A 24,928-nucleotide genomic window follows, 5' to 3' on the forward strand; every position below is an offset into this window, starting at 1 on the left:
GGAACAGGCCCTTCGGCCGACTGAGTCCGCTCCGACCAAAGATCCCCATACATTAACACTCCGACACACACTAGGGACAATTTACACATAGCAAGCCAATTAACCTACAAACCTGTACATCTTTGGAGTGTGGGAAGAAACCAAAGATCTCGGGAGAAAACCCACCGGCAGAACGTACAAACTCCGTACATACAACACCCGTGTCAGGATGGAACCCGGGTATTGGGAGCTGCAAGAGCTGTAAGGCAACAACTCTACTGCTGCGCCACCATGCTACCCATAGTAGGCAATGCTTTTACCAATTTTATAAAAGCAGTATAATACTGTTTACTAGGATAAAATCACCTATCAAATGAAAATCTTAATTATCAACATTCAATTTTATCTTTAAACTACTTGCGAACAAATGGTGTTAAATTGCTATATTACCGTCAAGTATTTGAATGATCCATTTTAACGTGATTGCTGAATGGAAATATCAGATCTTGTGTATCCAGCATTATTTAAATTAAATCAAAAGATATATTTGTAAATTTTCTGCAGATATTCGTAGCCCTCAATTCATACATACGCAAACTTTGAGCGTTTGATTGCAACGATAACCATAAAACATGATTATGCTGAACAGAGAGAGTTAGGAGGTATGGGTGGCAAGGGACCAAGAATGATGGTAGCAGGAATGATAAAGGCAAGTCTTAGACATGTAGCCAAAATAGTGTTTGTTTTGCAAGAGTGAAGAGTTAAGAAATATCAAGAATGCTCCTATGTAAAAACAGCCTGTAATGATAAGATAATGGCAGCCTGTAATGATAAGATAATTAGGGTCTCGACCCGAAACGTTACCCATTCCTTCTCTCCAGAGATGCTGCCTGTCCCACTGAGTTACTCCAGCACTTTACCTTCTACCTTTTACCATGTCTTCCTTCAATTTAAACCAGTATCTGCAGTTCTTTCTTACACATGATAAGATAATTACTGTGCCATATTTTGGCTGACGTTTACGGTGCTGTGTTTGATATTCTTGTGGTTGTGAAATCTATTACCGACAAAAGATTATTTTGATTCTGCTTATACTTTGAGGCTTAACGGTGTTTGACATTGTGATCTAGGGGCATCGCAATACATTCCCCATGTGTGTGTGTTGCATATTGTAATTTTGAAAATGACCCCACATGCATTCTCCTAGATGCAGAATAATAAATACTCCAGTGAGGTTAAGCCAATTAGAAATACAAAAGGTTGATATATTTTAGATGTTTGTGCGGTGCAGCGGTAGAGTTGCGGCCTTACAGCGGTTATGGTGCCGGAGACCCGGGTTCCATCCCGAGTATGGGTGCTGTGTGTATGGAGTTTGTACGTTCTCCCCGTGATCTGTGTGGGTTTTCTCCGAGATCTTTGGTTTCCTCCCACACTCCAAAGACAGGTTTGTGGGTTAATTGGCTTGGTATAAATGTAAATTGTCTCTAGTGTGTAGTATAATGTTACTGTGTGGGGATTGCTGGTCGGTGTGGACTAGGTGGGTCAAAGCGCCTGTTCCGCGCTGTATCTCAAATAAATGTTTTAAAAATACAAAGATGATGCGATTTTGATCTTTGTTTCTTCTAACTTCTATTACACATTGCAACACAGTAACAATGGTGTGCAAACACAGCTCCACTTTACATCTATTCTTGCTGATTAGTAAGTTTGCTTCCATTCTAAACTCTTATTGGTGCACTTCACCAAAAAATAAACCGGATAACTTTTAATTACTCTACCTCCCATTTCGTGCCACAAATCTGTTAGATATGCTGCCAATGAAAACATTACGGTTTGAACATGTGAGTGTAATAAACCAGAGCAAAAAGAGACTACAGACTTTTGGTTATTAAGTAGAGCTACTATTCGGGAGGGTGGAGGAAGCTGTTTTTATGTCTGGCTGTGGCGGCTTTGACAGTCTGGAGTCGCCTCCCAGAGGGGTGCTTCAAAGAGTTTGTGGCCAGGGTGAGAGGCATCAGAGATGATCTTGCCCGCTCGCTTCCTGGCCCTTGCAGTGTACAGTTCGTCAATGGGGGGAAGGTTGCAGCCAACAACCTTATCAGCTGATCGAACGATTCTTTGCAGCATCTGGATGTTGGGCTTGGTGGCTGAGCCAAACCAGACCATGATGGAGAAGGTGAGGACGGACTCAATAATAGCAGTATAGAATTGGACCATCATTGCCTGCGGGCAGATTGTGTTTTCTCAGCTGCCGCAGGAAGTAGATCCTCTGTTGGGCCTTTTTGACTGTGGCGTCGATGGTGCCCCTCATTTAAGGTGCCTGGAGATGATGGTTCCAAGGAACTTAAATGACTCCACAGATGTGACTGTGGTGTTGTTGATGGTGAGTGGGGGGGGGGGGGGGGCTTTCCTAAAGTCTACAATCTGTTCCACTGTCTTAAGAGCATTGAGTTCCAGGTTGTTGCGATGGTTCCAGGTTGTTGCGATGACACCAGGATGCCAGCTGTGTCACTTCCCCTCTGCAGGCAGATTCCTCCCCATCCTGGATCAGTCCAATCAGGGTTGTGTCATCCGCAAACTTGAGAAGCTTGACAGAGGAGTCTGGAGGTGCAGTCGTTGGTGTAGAGAGAGTAAAGGAGAGGGGAGAGTACGCAGCCTTATGGTGCTCCAATGTTGAGGGTCTGCGGGTCCGAGATGTGCTTTCCCAGCCTCGCATGCTGCTTCCTGTCTGTCAGGATGTTGATGATCCACTGACAGAGGGGTTCAGGCACAACTGGGAGAGTTTGGAATGTAGTAGCTCTGGCACAATTGTGTTAAACGCAGAGCTAAAGTCCATAGACAAAATCCTGGCATAGGTCCCCTTGCGGTCTAGGTGCTGGAAGATGAAGTGCAGGCCTAGGTTGACTGCATCATCCACCGATCTATTGGCCCTGTATGCAAACTGCAGGGGGTTTGTGATGTTTTTCAGCTGGGCCAGCAACAAGTCTTTCAACGGTCTTCATGACTACCGAGGTCAGTACGGTAGGCCTGTAGTCATTAAGACCAGTGACCCTTGTCTTTGGTAACAAATTTGTGGATGCCTTCGTGGGTGTAGGTATTTTTGTACCTCGTTCTCATTTTCCTGAAATTAATATCATCCCAGTATTACTGGTGGCATTGAAGAGTTAAGAAATGGGCAAAATACAAGTATATCTTTTCCAACCTACCCTTTGCTTGTCCCAGGTTGATGTTTTTGCTTGCGCATTTAACTTTGCTTGTGATGAAAATAAATTAAATTAAATTTGGTTTGAGATCAGTTATAAAATGTTTATTTTTGTAAATGAGGCAGGTAAATGCATTAAATTGATTGTGCCTCAATATAAGATTATAGATGCTGTATGTTGATAGATTTGCTTGTTGAGTATGGGTACTGGTTTTCCAGAATTATCTTTAGCAGATGCTACACATTCAAAATCATTTGACATTGGCAATTTCATAAACATTATGTAATGCTTTTAACCTAATCTGAGTAAATTGATTTTACTGCTATCCTTCATTGTAGTTTCATCGGTGCTGCCCCTGTTTTCCTGTGATACCAAATTTGATTCGAAGTGACGAGTCCAAAGAACTTCATTTGCACATTTTAATTTTATATGACTATGATAATTCCATCTTCAATTGATCTCCTGCAGAGTTTGAAAAAAAAATTGTGGAGTTTGTCCTGATGCTTTGAGTATAATCCCTCCCCCCCCCGGCGCTTCAGGCACAATTAAAACATGAAAGCATTTCCCAATGTTCATGTCTCTTTTGCAAAGCATTAATTAAGAACTGTTTGATGTTAGACATTTTTCCATGTGGATAAGTGTGAGGTTATCCACTTTGGTGGTAAGAATAGGAAGGCAGAGTATTATCTGAATGGTGTTGGGAACAGGGGACGTACAACGAGATCTGGGTGTCCTAATGCATCAGTCACTGGAAGGAAGCATGCAGGTACAGCAGGCAGTGAAGAAAGCCAATGGAATGTTGGCCTTCATAACAAGAGGAGTTGAGTGTAGGAGCAAAGAGGTCCTTCTGCAGTTGTACAGGGCCCAAGTGAGACCGCACCTGGAGTACTGTGTGCAGTTTTGGTCTCCAAATTTGAGGAAGGATATTCTTGCTATTGAGGGCGTGCAGCGTAGGTTTATTAGGTTAATTCCCGGAATGGCGGGACTATCATATGTTGAAAGACTGGAGCGACTAGGCTGGAATTTAGAAGGATGAGAGGAGATCTTATCGAAACGTATAAGATTATTAAGGGGTTGGACACGTTAGAGGCAGGAAACATGTTCCCAATGTTCGGGGAGTCTAGAACAAGGGGCCACAGTTTAAGAATAAGTGGTAGGCCATTAAGAACTGAGATGAGGAAAAACTTTTTCAGTCAGAGAGTGGTGAATCTGTGGAATTCTCTGCCTCAGAAGGCAGTGGAGGCCAATTCTCTGAATGCATTCAAGAGAGAGCTAGATAGAGCTCTTAAGGATAGCGGAGTCGGGGGGTATGGGGAGAAGGCAGGAACGGGGTACTGATTGAGAATGATCAGCCATGATCACATTGAATGGTGGTGCTGGCTCGAAGGGCCGAATGGCCTCCTCCTGCACCTATTGTCTAAACATTTTGTCTATTTTAACAACGTCATTATTCAAAATTATAAGTTGTGCAATTTTCTGATATGACATGTCTGTCATTAGATGGGTTGTATTTTTGTATGAAATAATGTATGGAGGCATAGTGGCCAACAATTTGAAGAAGTAGGAAACACACTGGTCACAAGATGTAACATTTTTTGTCTTCGCTCAAGGCTTTGAGTCCTACTTGCGAGGGGCTGTGTAACACCAGCTCAAATTTGATTGCATACAGATGTGATTCTCCTTCACTGTTCCACTGTGACATGAATGGCATGATACTTCCAAAAAGATCTACACAGGTCCAGTCTCAGTTAAGACCAGTGTGAAACAAGGCTGCACCATTGCCTAGATCAGGGGTGGCCAAACTTGCTTAATGTAAGAGCCACATACGATAAAGTTCAGATGTTTGAGAGCCGCAAGACATGAACTTAAATATTTTTACTAACCATGAACATTAAACTTGTGTTTTATTCCAATGGGGTCTCAATTCATACCCAGTAAATAATTATAAAGCTTGCAATTTTTTTTTTTTACCTTTTATATTAACTGTGATGAAAAAAGGAGCTCAGCCAACATATTTCCACGAGCCGCATATTAAAGGTCAAAGAGCCGCATGTAGCTCGCGAGCCGCGGTTTGGCCACCCCTGGCCTAGATGCACTACTCAAGTAGTATTGTACTTCGCTGAAGCAGTGCATCTTTGCCTCTAGCAGACCTCCCAATCCTTCCGAATTTGGCGGAAAGTTTCCGCTTTCTTATTTCATTTCCCCCATTCTGATTTTGCCTCACATTTTTGCGCAAAACATGCCTCATCCCGCTGCTCGCCGCTGGCTCGGCCCCGCTGCGCAGCGTGAAGCCCGTTGATGTTGAGAGGGGATGGGGGGCTGGTTGGGGTGCGGGGAAGGGTGGGGATGGGTCGGGGGGGTGGGAGTGGATTCAAAATTCTGAATTTGTAAAATCAAATGTTGGGAGGTCTGCTCTTGATCTAGCCAAGACATTTAGGGGGGGGGGGGGGTGCACGATTGTACAACAGTGCTGATTGATGTTAAATTTTGATTCCCTGACAAGATTGTCTGAAACTTATTACACCCATTAAGAGCTTAGCTAGTGTCATGGAATATTGGAACACATTGTAATAACTAACATTTCTTATAAGAAAAAGATTACTAAACAAAATAATAATTTTGGTCTGGTGCAAGTCTGGTTCAAAGATATTTTTTAAAGTAAAGCCAAGACATTCCTGTACTCAAATCCTCATGCTGCAATAGGCCAATGTAGTTATGTATGTTCTTAACTGCCTGTGTACCTAAACATATGCTTTCAGCAACTTCTTCCCACCCGGTCCCCTGCAAAAAGTCTATCCCCTACTCCCAATTCCTCCGTTTACGCCGCATCTGCGTCCAGGATGAGGTGTTTCACACTAGGGCATCAGAGATGTCCTCATTCTTCAGGAAACGGGGCTTCCCCTCCTCCATTATAGATGAGGCTCTCACTAGGGACTCTTCTACATCCCGCAGCTCCGCTCTTGCTCCCCCTCCCCCCACTCGCAACGAGGACAGAATCCCCCTAGTTCTCACCTTCCACCCCACCAGCCAGCGGATCCATCGAATCATCCACCAACATTTCCGTCACCTACAACGGGACCCCACCACAGGTCATATCTTCCCATCCCCTCCCCTCTCTGCGTTCCGCAGAGACCGTTCCCTCCGTAACTCCCTGGTCCACTCGTCCTTTCCTACCCAAACCACCCCAGCCCCGGGCACTTCCCCTGCAACCGCACGAGATGCAACACCTGTCCCTTTACCTCCCCCCTCAACTCCATCCAAGGACCCAAACAGTCTTTCCAGGTGAGACAAAGATTCACCTGCATCTCCTCCAACCTCATTTATTGCATCCGCTGCTCTAGATGTCAACTTATTTACATCGGCGAAACCAAGCGCAGGCTCGGCGATCTCCCGGTGGCCGAGCACTTCAACTTCCCCCTCCCATTCCCAGTCTGACCTTGCTGTCATGGACCTCCTCCAGTGCCATAGTGAGGCCCACCGGAAATTGGAGGAACAGCACCTCATATTTCGCCTGGGCAGTATGCAGCCCAGTGGTATGAACATCGACTTCTCCAACTTTAGATAGTTCCTCTGTCCCTCCCGTCCCCTCCTCCTTCCCAGATCTCCCTCTATCTTCCTGTCTCCACCTATATCCTTCCTTTGTCCCGCCCCCCTGACATCAGTCTGAAGAAGGGTCTCGACCCGAAACGTCATCCATTCCTTCTCTCCTTAGATGCTGCCTGACCTGCTGAGTTACTCCAGCATTTTGTGAATAAAATGCTTTCAGCAACTGGTGTGCAATGACAACCAGATCATGTACCTTTTTCTTTACCCAAACTATCATCATTCTTTCTTTCATCACTGTCTTTCTTTCTGACTAATCTTTTTCTCAATGATTAATTATTGTTTCACGTCCATGCAATATGGATATCAGAGACAAGACCAGTATTTGTGCTTGTTTCATTTTTGTCAACTGTGTTTGATGTTTGTGGGGAAAGGCATGTTGAAAAATAACTTGGCTCATGTTCACAGTTCCTCTGGTTGTTAAATAGGCAGTTGGTTTGGTCCAGTAATAATGAATATATATTTCCTAGTCAAAATATTTCATGACTTGGAAGAGAATTTCAGGTAATGGTAGGTAATAAATTTCGGGTAATTCAGTAACGATACTCATGGCCTTGGACTTTTTGTATAGATGTGCCGATCCAAATACAAGGTACTTTTAGTATTCCTTTACATAATATTCTAATGTTTTTCATTCACTTCTTGATATCATGCATTGAGTGTGTTTCAGGGAAAGTATGCAAGTGGCTTTGCCTCAAGTACTCCCTTTTGTAAATGTTTAGGATGCATAGCAAGAACAGGAGAAGGATCATTCTGTTCTTGGATATCCGCCCCATTAATTTTGCACCTCCTTGCATTGGCATGCTGGGAATTAGAAACTCGCCAGACTAGTAAATTGGTCATGTGCCTAATCATCTGCAAAATCCAACTTTTGCATCTTGAGCCTTAAAATATTCCATTATGCAATTTGATTCTTTTGAAGCAGCTTTTTTTTCAAACCAGAGAAACTGGACTCAAAACAAGTTTATTTTTCAACAATGGTGCCATCTGAGAGCTAAATGACTGGAAAGTTAATGTGTCTTTCAGCTTCCAGAAAGTGGACAAGAGTTGTGGAAGAGCCAAGAATGGGACAAGCTTTTTGCCTTTGTCCTGTGGGGATTGTCTCCTTTGCTTAATTTGTATTTTAACTTTATTTGTTTTCTTTTGAGATAGATAGTTGTTTCATCATTATCGTCCAAAGTGTGGGTGAAATCAAAAATCCAGTTATCAGAGGTTTTTTTACATTTTGCAATTATATGGCAAAATAAGGTTACCATTCCTCTCTTGTTTGTACAGAATAAACGTTCATTTTTGCTGCAGCATCTGCATTCAGTTTCAAGTCTAAATAATGATTGGAATGTTTTTTCATCTGGTAATTTATGATTTTCTCAACTGCCATTTGGCATTCCACGTTGCAATAAGTTACCGATAACATTGATTTTCATTCTGAATGGCTGTGGTGCATAAAGTAGGAAATTGTGAAATAGCAGTGACTCTTCTGCATTTAGTTTGTGCTAAACGTGGGAGTGTCTGACCACAACGCAACCATTTCATTCCTAAATTAAAAAGTGCTGTTAGCGAAGAAGAGTTGTTGGGCTGGAGTTTGGGGAAATGTCATTGTTTATCTTTAAGCAGTTCTGTGGGTTTTTAATTTAAATCTCCACCCAAGTGAGAAGGCTTGTTTAATATCTTTTGTACAGCTGACCTCTGTGTTGTCCTGAAACAGCAGCTCAAATTGAGTGCTCAAATCTCTGAACTAGTATTTGAACTTTTGACTTTCAGTCTCAAGTGCATCACAAAGGTTTAAGGTTTAAAAAGGCTAAATGGTAACGAGCATAAATTCTATATACACACTCCATTTTAAAATAATTTTCTTAAGCAACTAGACTGCATGTGCTTTTGGAGTCATTATATATGTCACTGCTCCATGTGCATGGTCCAGCAGACTAGCATTAAGCAGCATCCTGCAAATTTAAATTATTTATTAAAAGCTGCTGTGTATTGGATACAATATTTACTTGTACAGTTACCTACTTTAGGCATGCACTTTCATGACTGATGCATTTGAAAATGCATGTATGTTGCTCTTATTGTATCCATAGTATATTTTTGCAGAAAAATAGTTTTAAAAAGGAATTTTTGGTTCATAGATTAAATGAGAATGGGTCATTGGGAAATATTGAACAATAATTTCTTCTATCATCTTTGAATAAAGCACATTTTTTCTTTTCAATGACAATCTATTTACCTATCAAAACTTCAGCTGTGCACTTTGCTGCTCAGCAGGTCCTTAACACTGTTCTGAGAATGTACTATCTTCATTCAAAAATCTGACGTAAATCCAGAAGAATATTGATAGATGATACACACTGATAGCAGTGTGGCCAGTTGGAAATTGCTTTCCTCCCATTTTAATGGTGTTTTGTCATAATATTTGTTGAAGGAATCGCGTGACGATCTACCTTGGCAAAGTTCGCAGAACAGTGTGAGTGAGGATCCTGTGTAATCTGCACTGATACTTGAAATATCAGTTGCAGTGTAATGTTTTGTATTGATTTAGTGCAACGTCTCACAGCTGCTGACATTCGCCTTGCAGGTGTAATCGTGGCAGCCAGCAATAAAGGCACATACTCTATAAGAACCACCATTCTTCCAGACAGTAAATGCTGGGCAATTGATGGACAATGAATGTTGGCATTTTTGGTCACCTCGGCTTCCTGGTGAATCAATAGTTTTGCCAAATAATTGAAATATTCCCTGCAGATGCAACATTTGGCATAGAGTGTGTACTTCACAGGTTATCGGAGTAGAATTAGGCCATTCGGCCCATCGAGTCTACTCCGCCATTCAATCATGGCTGATCTCTGCCTCCTAATTCTATTTTCCTGCCTTCTCCCCATAACCCTTGACACTCATTCTAATCAAGAATTTGTTCATCTCTGCCTTAAAAATGTCCACTGACTTGGCCTCCACAGCCCTCTGTGGCAATGAGTTCCACAGATTAACTACCCACTGACTAGTTCCTCCTCACCTTTCTAAAAGAGCACTATTTAATTCAGAGGCTATGACCTCCAGTTGTAAACTCTCGCACCAATGGAAACAACCTTTCCACATCCACTATGCCTTTCATTATTATATACTTGATTTATGTACGATTTGCTATTGGCATAAATTTTACATGAAACACAGTCGTGAACATAATTAAATCAAGAAATTATCATGGATCTAATTGAAGGTGATAGGTTGGAAATATCCATTCTATTTTAAAGAAATATCAGCTGGTTTACTAACTTAAACTCAGTGGATGAGAGCAACAATTAGCTTGACTTTGATTTAGTTGGCTTTACGTGGCACAGTGACGTAGCTGGAAGAGACCCAGGTTCGTTCCTGTCCTCTGGTGCTGCCTGTGTGGAGTTTGCATGTTCTCCCTGTGACTGCATGAATTTCCTCCAGCTTCCTGCCACATCCCAAAGACGTGTGAGTATGTAGGTTAATTGTTTTTTGTAAAATTACCCCTAATGTGTAAGGAGTGCATGAGAAAGTGGTAAAGCATAGAACTAGTGTTTTCTGGCTAAACTGGTTAAAGAGCATGTTCCCATGCTGTATCTCTAAATTAAACTAAGATGGATAGTAATCCTTTTCAATCTGAGAATCGGTCTTGGACTGTTTCTGGAATGTTGGTGGCAGGGTTAGTGTTTGTACATTGGAATTATCATCCAGCAATGGAGGAGTATGTCAGTTTTTAAGATGTGTATTCATTATGTATGTGTTTTGAACTGAAGACACTGTTTGGATTGTATTTGACATGTTGAGAGGGTGTTTTCAACTTGCATGGCTTGAGTTCAGATGATATTTCAATATTTTGTTTTAAAATGCTGTTTGCTGAATAGATGCATAAAACCCATCGCTTCATCACATTGAAGTAATTGCCAAAAAAGGCAAGAAGCCTTTGCAAAGCCCTGGCATAGCTTATATTTTAAACTGGTAAAATCAGTGAACCCGAACAGCTGATCTTTATAACAACTCCATAGGTTTTGAACGCATTGTCAATTAGCGTCATTTGATTTTAAAGTGGCTGCAATGTTCCGCCTTCAGGACACACTGCAGCAATTTGCCAAAGCCTCTTCAACAACATGTCACAAACCATGACTTCAAACCACTAGAAGAACAAGGACAGCAAGTACCTTGGAACACTAGTTTAGAGATACAGTACAGAAACAGGCCTTTCATCCCACCGAGCCACGCCGACCAGTGATCCCTGTACACTAACACTATCCCACACAATAGGGACTATTTACCATTTTTACCAAAGTCAATTAACCTTCAAACCTGTACATCTTTGGAGTGTGAGAGGAAACCCGAGTAACCGGAAAAAAACGTGCGGTCATGAGGAGAACGCTCAAACTCCATACAGACTAAGTTTCCTTTCAAATTGCAAATCATCCTGACTTGCACTTATATTTCCATTTCCTCATTATTACTGGTTCTGAAGTGCACTCTATTCTTCTCTCAAGGCTAATGCTGTTTTGGATGGTTGTACCAAGTAAATACAGAATTGTAATAGGGTATGACGAATAAAAATCAATGCTTGGGAGGATTTGAAATGTAAGATGGTTTGTGCAAAAGTCTTTTGACTGGGACTTCATGTGACGCAGGATGTGCAGGTGATGAAGATTTGAACAATTTATTGTTTGGATACAGGAGGTTTTAAAAGCCTGCCAACCCAAGCATCGCATTTTAGAAAGTGACGCCTTTGTCTGATTTTGAGCTCAGTTGTGGAACACATGGGCACTGAAAATATGGCTTCTTTGGCTTCCAATACAGAAAGCAGAAGAATGCAATAAGGTTAGAGGGGAAAGATTTAATTAAGGTGAGCGAGCAAAGATTTAGTAGGAACCTGAGAGGCAACTTTTTCAATAGAGGGTGGTTGGTGCATAAAACAACATCCATTGTTATCCTGTTATTTACTTCCTCAAAGAAAGGTCTCCCTTTCACAAAACCATGTGAACGTCAGCCTTTTTTATCGTGTGCTTTAAGGTACTCGGACACTTCTTTTAATGGACTCTAAAATTTTTACCAACCGCTGAAGTCAGCCTAACCAGCCTATAGTTTCCACTTTTCTGCTTTACTCCCTCCTTGAACAGCGGAGTAATATTTGCAATTTTCTAACCTTCTGGAACCACTCCTAACTCTAGTGATTCTTGAAAGATCACTACTAATGCCTCCACAATCTCTAAAGCCACATCTTTCAGAATCCTGCGGGGCAGTCCATCCGCTCCCGGTGACTTATCCACCTTCAGACCCTTCAGCTTCCCAAGCAGTTTCTCCTTACTAATAGCCAATCCACTAACTTCCACCCTCTGACTCCCTTGAATTTCAACACCAAATCCAGAATTGCCTTTTCCTTGGTAGGCTCAACTACAAGCTGCTCTAAGAAACCAGCTCATAGGCACTCTACATATTCGCTCTCTTGGGGTCCAGTACCAACCTGATTTTCCCAGTCTATCTGCATATTGAAATCCCCCATGATCACCGTAACATTGTCTTTCTAACATGCTGATTGTATCTCCTGATGTAATTTGTACCCGATATCCTGGTTACCATTCGGGGGCCTGTAAATAACTTGCATCAGGATCTTTTTACCCTTGCAGTTTCTTAAGCTCTACCCACAATGCTTCTACAACTTCTGATCCTATGTCACCCCTTGCTTAGGATCAAATTTCATTCCTTACCAGCAGAGCTACCCCAACCCCTCAGCCCACCTGTCCGCCTTTTCAATAGGACATATAACCTTGGATATTCAGCTCCCAGTTCCGATCCTCTTTCAGCCACATGTCTGTAATGCCCACAATGTTGTACCTACCAATTCTAACTGCACTATAAGCTCATCCACTTTGTTCCATATACTACGTGCATTCAAATACAACACCTTTAGTTTCGTATCCACCGCCCCTCTTCTCACAATGGTCCCGATTTTGCCTGACTGTACTCTCTTTTCCGTTCTTAAACTTTCTGTCCTATTACTTCTGGAGACTTCAGTAACCTCCTGCAGTCTCCTCTCCTTTACCTTCATCCACACATTTCCAATTTGTTGACCCCTCCACTATTTAATTCAAAACCGCTCTGATTATGCGGTTTGCCAGGACCTTTGTTCCAGCCGGGTTCAAGTGGAGTCCGTTGCGTCAGGGCGGCTCCCTCTACACTGGTGCCAACAGATGGTAGTTGAGATGAACAGGATATCCAGCAACAACAACATAAATAACATAAATGACTTATATCAACTCTTGCATGTCAGACCTTGTCGTGCCGTCAAGCCCACCTGTGGCCCAAGGGCCTACTCCTGAAAGCCAAGAATAGTACTCGCTGGAATGATCGACTCAACCAAAACCCACCCTTGTCATAAATTTCCTTGATTCCATTCCACAGTTCCACTTTCCCTGCTATCAAGATAAACGGAATTTGAAAAGGCCATATGTTAAATATAAAAGGAGGGACCTCCTGCAGCAGGTGGTATAGAACATTGAACTGTACACCACAGGAACAGACCCTTCAGCCAATAATGTCTATGCCAAATATGATGCCTTGCACCTCTGCATGTAAACAAAACAAAAACCAGGATGTGTTTACAATTTTCTCAAAGCCTCTAAGTTTGTTATTCTAAATGTATTTACAATGTTGCTGTATTTAGGATTCAGGATATACCTTTGAAATGTTTACTTGCTATTTTGAATGCTGAAAAGCAGGATACAAATCAATATTGGCTTTTCCTGCTCTTTCTGACCCCTGCTGGAGAGAGTTAAATCATTAATGCAACCTGCAATTTCAAAATGTACGTTGTATGGAGAGTGGTTATATTTAGTTCCTTAAAGTTCAAATGTGCATCTGTTCTCTGAGACATGCTGGAAAGTGAAAGCTAGTGTAACATCTAATGGACCCAGAATTTCTGGCTTTTTTTTTGTTTCCTGCTCTTCGTTTTATACCTCTCATGCTTGACTTGCACCAGAAATACTTGCCTTTTAATGTGATCAAATTTCTATGTAAATAAATATTAGGGTAATAAATCTCCAGAAGCAATCAATGTGACCTGACCCCTTGTTCCTTTTTTATTTGCTTTTTAAAAATGATTAACTTCTACCCGTACTGCAGAGTGCAAGAAATGTGACGTTCTCCTGTACACACATAGTTGAACTTTTAACATCCTCAGTACCTAGCTTGATTTTGAGGAACTTGTGGAATATGCACTTATACTATGTTGACAAAGTAACAGATATATTTATAGGGAGGAAAGAACTGCAGATGCTGATTTAAATCGAAGGTAGACACAAAATGCTGGAGTAACTCAGCAAGACAGGCAGCATCTCTGGAGAGAAGGAATGGGTGATGTTTCGGTTCGTGACCCTTCTTCAGATATATTTGTATGCCTGTTTAAATATTGCTTGGATGAATAAGTCTCCAATGTAACGTAATTTAATTTTGTCTTTAAGCTTTCAGCTGACTTGTTTATCGTTCCGCAGTCTGGTTCTTGCCATTTGTCTTCTAACTTGTGCTTCTAACTTTCTTTCCCCAATGTGGAAAATAGCAGCTGACGTTAAAGGATTCTGCTGAGATCAAAAGCTCAGTGCTGGTATTGCTGTTGCATAACTCATTCATAAACGTAATTCCTGTGCCATATGCCGGTCGTGAAACACTTATATTTTTTTGCTGCACTTCTTGATTGTCTGCAAAACATTTCACAGCTTGTGACCAGCATATATGAACATATTTACGTGCAAAAATCTGCAAATCATTTCAATGCGATTGAATGTCCTTGGCACTGAAAGCACTGCATGAATCTGTAATAGGTTTAGCATCTTGACGTTTCAGTTGATTGGACAGTCAGATCACTGCATTGGGCTTGAATGCCTTATTCACTTAAAAGTCAATACATGATCTCTGACATGGCTCATAATGTCTGGTTCTTTTTTCCAATTCCATCTTTTGAAATAATTAGAGAATTCCTATCACCTTGTGCAACCTTTTGTTATTGTTGAAAATTAGTTGATACAAATGACAGAACATTAATACAGTGCCTTGATGCTGATGGAAGCATTTGATGAAACCCAGTTCATTTACACGGCAAGGGAAGGATTATTTTATACAGCAGTTTCAGAATTTTATATGTGGGGCATGATGCTGCTGATCAACTGGTGCACAATGTTATTTACTTTGGCAATCGCTTTTAGTTGTAATGTAATGCGGCATGGTGGCGTATCGTTGGAGCTACTGCCCCCTGGTGCCAGAGACCCGGGTTCGATCCTGACTTCTGGTGCTCTCTGTACGGAGTTTGTACGTTCTCCCTGTGACCTGCATGGATTTTTTCCAAGATCTTCGGTTTCCTCCCACACTCCAAAGACGTACAGGTTTGTAGGTTAATTGGCTTGGTAGAAATGTAAAATTGTCCCTGGTATGTGTGGGGTAGCGTTAATGTGTGGGGATCGCCCGTTGATCCAGTTTGCCAACATATTTTGGATACATGTGCTCTAATCGTCTGTATCTCTATGCTATGCAAAACTTCACCAAAGTCCATAAAAACCACATCCACTGTCCTGTCCTCATCGACTGTGGTGTTATGGGAAGTAGGCAGGAGAATGAGGTTAGGAGGGAGAGATAGATCAGCCATGATTGAATGGCGGAGTAGACTTGATGGGCTTAATGGCCTAATTCTGCTCCAAAAACTTATAATGTTATGAACTTTTTTGGTTATGTTGCTTCTCCCATTATAGTGCCAAAAAAATGCCCGTTTTCATAGGGTAAATGAACTGGATTGGCCGAGACAAGAATTGGGTAATAGAATAAAGTTAACTTTCTAAAATAATCCAAATGGGGTAAAATATATCAGATGTTTTATGACTGATTATATTTCTTTCCATATCAATTAAAAGAAAGTATTTTGAAAGACGCTTTTTGACCTGGATCTTTACCTGTGTACTTTCAGGGTTATACCTATCACAGGTTGCCTTTGTGGTGCATTTCCAGATACTGCACCATATTGAGATGGAAAAAAATACATTTAGCTGTCTATTCTGAAATAATTTTCTGTTATCATTGTTATGGAAGAGTGCAGCATATGCTCCCAATTAACTTCCCTGCAATTGGCTTTTGGAGGTGAAATGGGCTGAAAAAGGATAATTTGATGAAGAAAAGCATGAGAAAATGGCCTGGAGATTGCAGTTAGCAGCATAACCACATCACTTGTCATTGCCTTTAATACCGCTAAAAGTTTAATAAATATATGCATATTTTGCAGCAACAAAGCAAACGTCCTGAGTGCAACCCACAGTCACTACTGTAACCGAGGCATTTCCTAGCTCTGAGTTTAGTTGGATTTCATGGTGTTCAATAGCCTGATATTTGTTGGAAAGAAGCTTTTCCTGAATCTGGACATTACATTTTTCAGAATCCTTTACCTCCTCCCCGATGGTAGGAGTGAAATGAAGGAGGTGTGGGTCCTTGATAATGCTGGCTGCCTTTTTGATACTGTGCCTCTTAAAGATCCCGTTGATGGTGAGGTCAGTACCCATGATAGACTGGGCAGTGTTCACCACTTTTTGTAATCTCTATTCCTGGGCATTTGTGTTGCCGAACCAGGCTGTGATGCAACTAGTCAATGTGTTCTCTGCCATATGCCTGTAGAAGGTCAAGAGAGTATTCGTTGGCATACTGAATTCCTCAATCTTCTAAGGAAATATAAGCATTGACGAGCTTTCTTTTTGAGTATATCCATTTGCTGGGTCCAGGACAGATCTTCAGAGAGAGACACCAAATGCTGGAGTAACTACTCAGCGGGACAGGCAGCATCTCTGGAGAGAAGAAACGGGTGACGTTTCGGGTCGACGCCCTTCTTAGACTGATGTCAGGGGAGAGGGAGATACATAGATAAGGAGATGTAAGGTGTGAAAACAGGAGAAATGGAATGGAGATTAAGAAAAATGTAGAATAGATTATTGTTAGCTGGGAGAAGGTAACAACAAAGCAAACAGATAAAATGTAGTCAGAAACAGTAAGACTGGTCAGAGAACTGGGAAAGGCGAGAGATGGAAAGCAAGGGTTACTTGAAGTCGGAGAAGTCAATGTTCATACCGTTGGGGTGTAAGCTGCCCAAGCGAAATATGAGATGATGTTCCTCCAATTTACACTGGGCCCTCACTCTGACAATGGAGGAGGCCCGACTGACAGAAAGGTCAGTGTAGGAATGGGGAGGGGGGGGTTAAAATGTTTAGCAACCGGGAGATCAGGTAGGTTTAGGCGAATTGAGCGGAGGTGTTCAGCGAAACGATCACCGAGTCTGCGCTCAGTCTCGCTGATATATAGGAGTCCACACCTGGAACAGCAGATACAATAGATGATGTTCGAGATCTTCAGAGATATGCCCGCCCAGGAACTTGAAGTTGTTGACTCTCTCCCCACATTGATGAAGAGTTTTGTGGGTTCTCGGCCTCCCTCTTCCAAAGTCCACAATCAGTTCCTTGGTTTTACTGACGTTGAGACCAAGTTTGTTGTTCTGGCACCATTTGACCGATCTTCCTCCTACACTCTGACTTCTGTATTATCTGTAGTTTGTCCAACAACAGTGGTGTTGTCAGCCAATTTAAAGATGGAATTGAACTGTGTCTGGCTGCACATTTGAAATTACGTCTGGAAAATCTTTAATGCCCCACATCTGGTTATGCAGAGAAACCACAGAGTTCTTAAACTAAGTAAAATTGTAATTTGGGTTTAACTATTTAGATAGTTAAACCAAAATTGGTTTAATTATCTAAATAGTTAAACCATAAATTTATTAAACTAAATTATCGGTTGAACTATTTGTGTAGTTAAACCAAACTATTCTTGAACCATTTAAATAGTTAAACCTATTTTGGGTGCTAAATAATGTGTGGACAGAAGAAGTTGGATAAGATAACATGAAATAAATTCTTTATTTTGAGAGTTCACGTGAGAGAATAAAGCAAGGCTGGTTTAAATACTTTTAATTCAAATCTGTTCACCTGATTTTTCTTAATTCAGTTATCAAAGAGTGAAATGATTGCAGCAAGTAAACGAGCACTGAATCACCAACAGCAGCTTCATGATTTCTATGTTTAGTTTAGTGATACAGTGCGGGAACAGGTCCTTTGGCCCACCGAGATCACACCGACCAGCGATCCCCGCACATTAACACTATCCTACACACACACTAGGGACAATTTACATTTTAACCAAGCCAATTAACTTACAAACCTATATATCTGTGGAGCGTGGGACAAAACCGAAGATCTCAGAGAAAACCCACACGGTCACGGGAAGAAAATACAAACTCCGTACAGACAAACACCTGTATTCAGGATCGAAACCGGATCTCTAGCGCTCTAAGCCAGTCGTTCTACCTCTACGCCACCATGCCGCCCTTTATGTTAAATAATACTTGTGCAGAAATCTGGAAGAAATTATCAGTTATACAAAGCGATGTTAAATACTGATCTTCATGCCGTTATAGCCACAAAATCTGATCATTATGTTTACAAGTTTGTTGTTGATTCATTGCTTTGTTAATTATTGCACTTTGCCGATTAAATCGAGGCATATCCCATGTATTGAATTGTAAATCATCTATAAATCTATTCAGTGTTTATTAGTTATCAGCATCTGAGCTTTTAACAGTTGGACTAAAATTAGTAAACCTAAAACAATTAACTTTTCGTTTGGCAAGAAACAGTACCTGTAATTTGGGAATATAAAAATGTGTTGATATTTATTTAATCTATACTTAGTTTAGTGTTTTTCACCTTGTTTTAGGTCCAGTTGTTTATGTATTGGATCTTGCAGACCGTCTCATCTCAAAAGCATGTCCATTTGCTGCAGCTGGAATCATGGTGGGCTCTATCTATTGGACAGCTGTCACCTATGGCGCTGTAACTGTTATGCAGGTAAAATACAGTCAGTTGCAATGAATCCCTTTGGCTAATTACTTTTGGTAATTTATTGCAAAGTAAGGTTTAAATCAAGATAAATAGTTGTTTTGGGAACAGTTATTGTCTGCCAAACGTTTTGTCTGGTGTCGGTACATGAAAGCTGTGCCTTTGATCAAGCATTGGTATGGTGGTTTGCAGCATATTTTCCAGAAAACAACAGTGGTATTAGCATTGCCATAATTCACTTTATACTACCAGCTCTTCAATTCTTATTTTTATTTGTGTTCTGAAGTGAATACAGTGATGCATTTGTGCAATTGAAACTTTAAGTAGACCTAGAGAATCATAAAAAATAAAGTGATGATATATCTAAAGTGCTGAGGATTACTGCAATAAGACTGTTCTTTCGCAATCAACGTTGACAATCTCACCTTTTGTAATTATTGACTGAATTATCAAAATGGATAATGTGGGTTTTTACATTCAGGTTGTAGGACACAAAGAAGGCCTGGATGTCATGGAGAGAGCTGACCCATTATTCCTCTTAATTGGACTTCCAACCATTCCAGTTATGCTTATTTTGGGCAAGATGATTCGCTGGGAGGACTATGTGCTGAGACTATGGCGAAAATACTCCAATAAGTTGCAAATTTTAAACAGTATATTTCCAGGTAATCTAAGAACATCTAGTGATGTGTTTCCAGGTAACATGATTAAGCCGTGTGACCGTCTAAAGTGTCATTTGCTCATCTCTCTTAGTTATAAAAATAAATTGCATCCTTATCAAACCTTACTAAGAAATATTATTGATATAGATTCCTGGTTCTTTCTGTTTGTTGAGAATGTGAACAGAAATCCTTCAATTCTTTTTCTTTTTGGTATTTGTGAGGAAACCAGCTCCCAAATCAATGGAATCTTGAATTAAATACAGCAGACTCCACTGTATCATCATGCTGTTCGAGAATATGTCCAAAAACAAATTAATGTGTGTGTGTGTGTATATATATATATATATTGCTTTTAAATTGTAATTTCTTTTTAGGGTGTAGCCAGAAATTATGCACCTTCATTATCTGAAAATGTAACTGGTCCTTTTATTTGAGTGGTGAAGTAAAACAATTTGAATTATCATTAAATTAGATATTTTAATTGGTGCTATCATTATTATATTACAAATCCTTGAACATTAATATAGTTCTGAATAAAGAGAAGTCTAGACTTTAGGAGTTGGTACTAAATTGGGGTAGGAAAAATTACAACATTATTTGGCAGGTGCTCGGGAGAGGAAACTGGGAGCAACATTATTGTGGGAGTCATTTAAAGACCAGCTGAACAGAGTTCAGGACTGGCATATTCCAGTAATCGGGAAGGAGAGAGCAAGGATGGCAATGAAAGGGAACTTTGGTTGAGAAGAGAAGTTGTAATTTTGGTCAAAAAGAAAAAGAAGTATATGTAAGGTTAAGAAAGATGAAATTGGAGAGACAATAGACAATAGGTGCAGGAGTAGGCCATTCGGCCCTTCGAGCCAATGTGATCATAGCTGATCATTCACAATCAGTATCCCGTTCTTGCCTTCTCCCCATACCCCCTGACTCCGCTATCTTTAAGAGCTCTATCTAGCTCTCTCTTGAAAGCATCCAGAGAATTGGCCTCCACTGCCTTCTGAGGCAGAGAATTCCACAGATTTACAACTCTCTGACTGCAAAAGTTTTTCCTCGTCTCCATTCTAAATGGCCTACCCCTTATTCTTAAACTGTGGCCCCTGGTTCTGGACTCGCCCAACATTGGAAAAATGTTTCCTGCCTCTAATGTGTCCAATCCCTTAATAATCTTATATGTTTCAATAAGATCCCCTCAGATCCTTCTAAATTCCAGCGTATACAAGCCTAGTCGCTCCGGTCTTTCAACATATGACAGTCCCGCCATTCCGGGAATTAACCGAGTGAACCTACGCTGCACGCCCTCAATAGCAAGAATATCCTTCCTCAAATTTGGAGGATCTTAGAAAGAAGCAGGAAAGAACTCGAGCAGGGAATTAGGAGGGCCAGAAGAAATAAATGAATAAAGAGAACCCCAAAATAAAGGAATAAAGAGAATCCCATATATTTAAAGACAAAGGTAACTACAGAGAGGGCAGGACCATTCAAAGACAAAGGTGGCAATTTATGCTTGGAGTAAGAGGATGTAGGTGAGGTGCAAACCAAATATGTTGCATCAGTATTCACCAAGGAGGAGGAAAGTGAGATCAGTGTGGGGTATATAATGTGCTAGGCCATTTGGCGATCGGCAGGATGCGGTCATGGGTCTCGTGAAGAGCGTTGTATTCGATAAATTCCCAGGGCTTGATGGGATCTGTCCCACGTTTTTGAGAGGCAAGTGAGGAGATTGCTGGGGCCTTAATGAAGATCTTTGTATCCTCTCGAGCTACAGGTGAAATCCTGAAAGACTGGAGAGGAGTCAGCGTGTTATTTTGTTTAACAATGAAATTAAGGATAATGCAGGATTTTATAAAATGGTGATCCTCGCTCAGGTTGGGGAGATTGGGAAAGGATTTACTCTCATGGAAGAAAGTGGGCCAATTGGGGATACACAGTGGCTTTGGGAAGGTCATATCTTAGAAACATGGAAAAATACATGCGGGTGTAGGCCATTCGGCCCTTCGAGCCAGCACCACCATTCAATATGATCATGGCTGATCATCTACATTCAGTACCCCGTTCCTGCTTTTTCCCTATATCCCTTGATTCCTTTAGCCATAAGAGCTAGATCTAACTCCCTCTTGAAAACATCCAGTGAATTGGCTTTCACTGCCTTCTGTGGCAGAGAATTCCATAGATTCACAACTCTGGGTGAAAAAGTTTTTCCTCAACTCGGTCCTAAATGGCCTACCCCTTATTCTTAAACTGTAACCCCTGGTTCTGGACTCCCCCAACATTGGGAACATTTTTCCTGTATCTAGCCCATCCAATCCTTTAAGAATTTTATATGTTTCTATGAGATCTTGGTTCTTGGTCCTCCAAAATATTCCAAATGGAATTTAAACTGGAGGTGGGTCTCCAGTTATTAGAATCTCCTCTCATCCTTCTAAATTCCAGTGAATACAAGTCCAGTTGAACCATTCTTTCATCATATGTCTGTCCCGCCATCCCGAAAATTAAGCAGGTGAACCTACGCTGCACTCCCTCAATAGCAATAATGTCCTTCCTCAAATTAGGATTCCAAAATTGCGCACAACACTCCAGGTACAATCTCAGCAGCGCCCTGTACAACTGCAGTAGGACCTCCTTGCTCCTAAACTCAAATCCTCTTGCAATGAAGGCCAACATGCCATTAGCTTTCTTCACCGCCTGCTGTACCTGCACGCTTACTTTCAAACGTGATTGAGTTTTTGTTTGAAGAGGCAATAACGGTGATTATTGAGGGTCGGGCAGTGGATGTTGTCTACAAGAATATTAGTCAGACATTTGACAAAGTCCCTCATGGTAGGCTAATTGAGAAGATTAAGATGCATGGGGTGCACAGTGACTTAGTGATATCAGGATGCTATTCTAGCTGGAGGTCTGTGGCCAGTGATCTGTGCTGGATCCTCTGTTGGTCAGTGAGGATAAGTGCAAGGATAGAGGGGGATTCATATCAGTTACAGATAGGGACAACAAAATGTTGGTTAGAGTGTCATCCGAACAAGTGTGACGTGCTACACGTTAGTAGGTAGAATGTATGTGGAAGTGTACAGTTAACGGCAGGACCTTTAACTGCATTGATGTACAGAGGGATCTTGGGGTCCAATTCCATGGCTCCCTGGGAACGGCAACACAAGTACATAGAGTGCCAAAGAAGCCATATAGTCTGCTTGCCTTCATCAGTTGAGGTATTGAGTAAAAGAGTAAGGAAATAATGTTGCAGGTTTATAAAACGTTTTGGTTAGGCTGTATTAGGAGTATTGTGTGTAGTTTAAGTCACCCCATTACAGGAAGCACGTGGAAGCTGTGGAGAAGGTGCAGAACAGGTTTAGCTGAATGTAGAAACTGCATATGCTGGTCAATACACAAACGGATATAAAGTGCTGAAGTAACTCAGCAGGTCGGGCAGAAACTCTTTCTTCAGACTGATTGTAGGGGGGGTGGGAGAAAAAAGCTGGAAAGGGAAGAGGCAGGACAAAGCATAGAAGGTAATGAATCAAGTCCGGGTCAGAACATGTCGGGGAGCAGCAGAAAGCACAGAGCGGGAGCAGTGAAAAGGGGGTCTCGCATAAATCCCATCGGAGAGAGGAGGAGAATTTCTTCAAAGTAGGCATACCATGAGGAGATTTTGTAGTGGAGTGTAGTGTAGTCCAAATGTAGAAACAAAAAACTAGAGACGCTGGTTAATACACAAAATAACAAAGTGCTAGAATAACTCGGCAGGGCAGGCAGCATCTCTGGAGAACATGGATAGGTGATGTTTTGGGTCGAGAGAAGAATGTTGCCTATATCAGAGGATATTAGCTACAAGGAGAGGCTCAGCAAACTTGGATTCTTTTTTTCTGCAGCATTGGAGGTTGAGGGGGGACATGATAGAAAGTATATAAAATTATGAGAGGCATAGAAAGGATCTGAAGGTCATAAGTGCTAGGAGCAGAATTAGGCTATTCCACCATTCAATCATGGCTGATCTATCTCTCCTTCCAAACCGCATCCTCCTGCCTTCTCCCCATAACCTCTGACACCCGTACTAATCAAGAATCTATCTGCCTTAAAAGTATCCATTGACGGCCTCCACAGCCTCCAGTGGTAAAGGATTCCACATATTCACCACCCTCTGATTAAAGAAATTCCTCCTCATCTCCTTCCTAAAGGAATGTCCTTTAATTCTGAGGCTATGACCTCTAGTCATAGACTCTCTCAGTGGTGAAACATCCTCTCCACCTCCACTCTGTCCAAGCTTTTACACATAGACAGTGTGAGTCTATTCCCCGGGTTGAAAATGTCAAAGATTAGAGGCTTTAAGGTGAGAGGAGCAAAGTTTAAAGTAGATGTGCGGGGCAAGTTTTTTTAAAAACGCAGTAAAAAGGATGCCTGGAATGCACTTGTGGTGGAGGTAGATAGGGTAGTGGCATTTAAGAGGCATTTTCTTCAATCCTGAATGTGCTGTTTATTGCATAACGTGACCTTGAGTACCACTTCATTTTGTTCCCATATTTCTAGTTGGGAGTTGATATGATTCAAAGTAGTCTTTCTGAAAATGACGTTACTTTTTATTCCTGAGATCTTGCCTAAGGATATTGGTTGACTTGTAAAGTTCCAAGAAATGGTAGTTCAGCAGCTTCCATTGTCACAAAATGTACCCTGTGATTCTTAGTTGTTGTTGATTATAACTCCTGTTATCCTTGCTTCATATCTTTATTATTTTCAAGTGGTTGGAAAATTCAACAAATATGTTTTTTTCGTAATCTGCGTTGTTGGATTTTTTAACAGTTCATTTTGACTTGAAGATACCTTTTCATTTCAATTCCTTATGTTGGCCCACTATCCAGTTTGGTCCACACCTGTCTGTTGCCATAAAGTGATGATGATTGCAGAGATACCACCATCTTTCAGATTGGAGTTGACCACTCTGTTTCTGAAGTAACTTGCAAAGTAAGCCAGTTAGCTGAAGTCAAGAAACCAAGTGCATCTGGAATACTTCACTTGAAACTTTCTGCTGATGTCCCTAAAAAAATGACTGTTCATACAAGGTTATTTCCACATTGTGGATGTTATGTACTGTGTTCCAGTAGTTAGTGGAGACTCACATGATGCTGTTAAAATGAAAATGATTTACATTGTAGCTTCTTTGAACTGCAATATTGAAATATAATACCATGCTGTCAAAGTATCTGAAGCTTGAAGAGTGGGCACACAAACATCAAACAACTGATAAATTCAAGAGATTGCGGAGTGGGAAGAACAATGCCTACTCAACCTAATAAAAAAAGATTTGGTTTTTGTCCTTTGAAATATCTGAGTTTCAATGCAAGCAAGAATGGTGGAAATTTTCATTACTAAGCAGATATTTATGTAATATACAAAATATTCATGCTGAATGTAAATTGAATGTCAATAAGAGTAAATAAGGAATGTAGAGATATTTTATTTTGTCCACATTTATGTATGAGATAATATATATGACATAGTGTTAGAGTGGAAACAGGCTCTTCGGCCCAATTTGCCCACACCAGCCAACATGTCCCAGCTACACTAATACCATCTGCCTACA

The 24,928-nt window shown here is 41.1% G+C and overlaps 1 protein-coding gene across 1 annotated transcript in view; it reads left to right on the forward strand.

Annotated features, from left to right (window-relative positions):
• The window catches only part of marchf5 (membrane-associated ring finger (C3HC4) 5), a 66,016-nt gene that overhangs the window by 33,650 nt on the left and 7,438 nt on the right, over positions 1 to 24,928 (forward strand). The window contains exons 3-4 of the mRNA XM_078413718.1: positions 18,579 to 18,709; positions 19,182 to 19,365. Of these exons, the coding sequence (XP_078269844.1) occupies positions 18,579 to 18,709; positions 19,182 to 19,365 (315 nt within the window). The remainder of the gene's footprint in view (positions 1 to 18,578; positions 18,710 to 19,181; positions 19,366 to 24,928) is intronic.

This window comes from Rhinoraja longicauda, chromosome 16 (assembly GCF_053455715.1).
Source record: "Rhinoraja longicauda isolate Sanriku21f chromosome 16, sRhiLon1.1, whole genome shotgun sequence".
NCBI classification, from domain to species: Eukaryota; Metazoa; Chordata; class Chondrichthyes; order Rajiformes; family Arhynchobatidae; genus Rhinoraja; species Rhinoraja longicauda.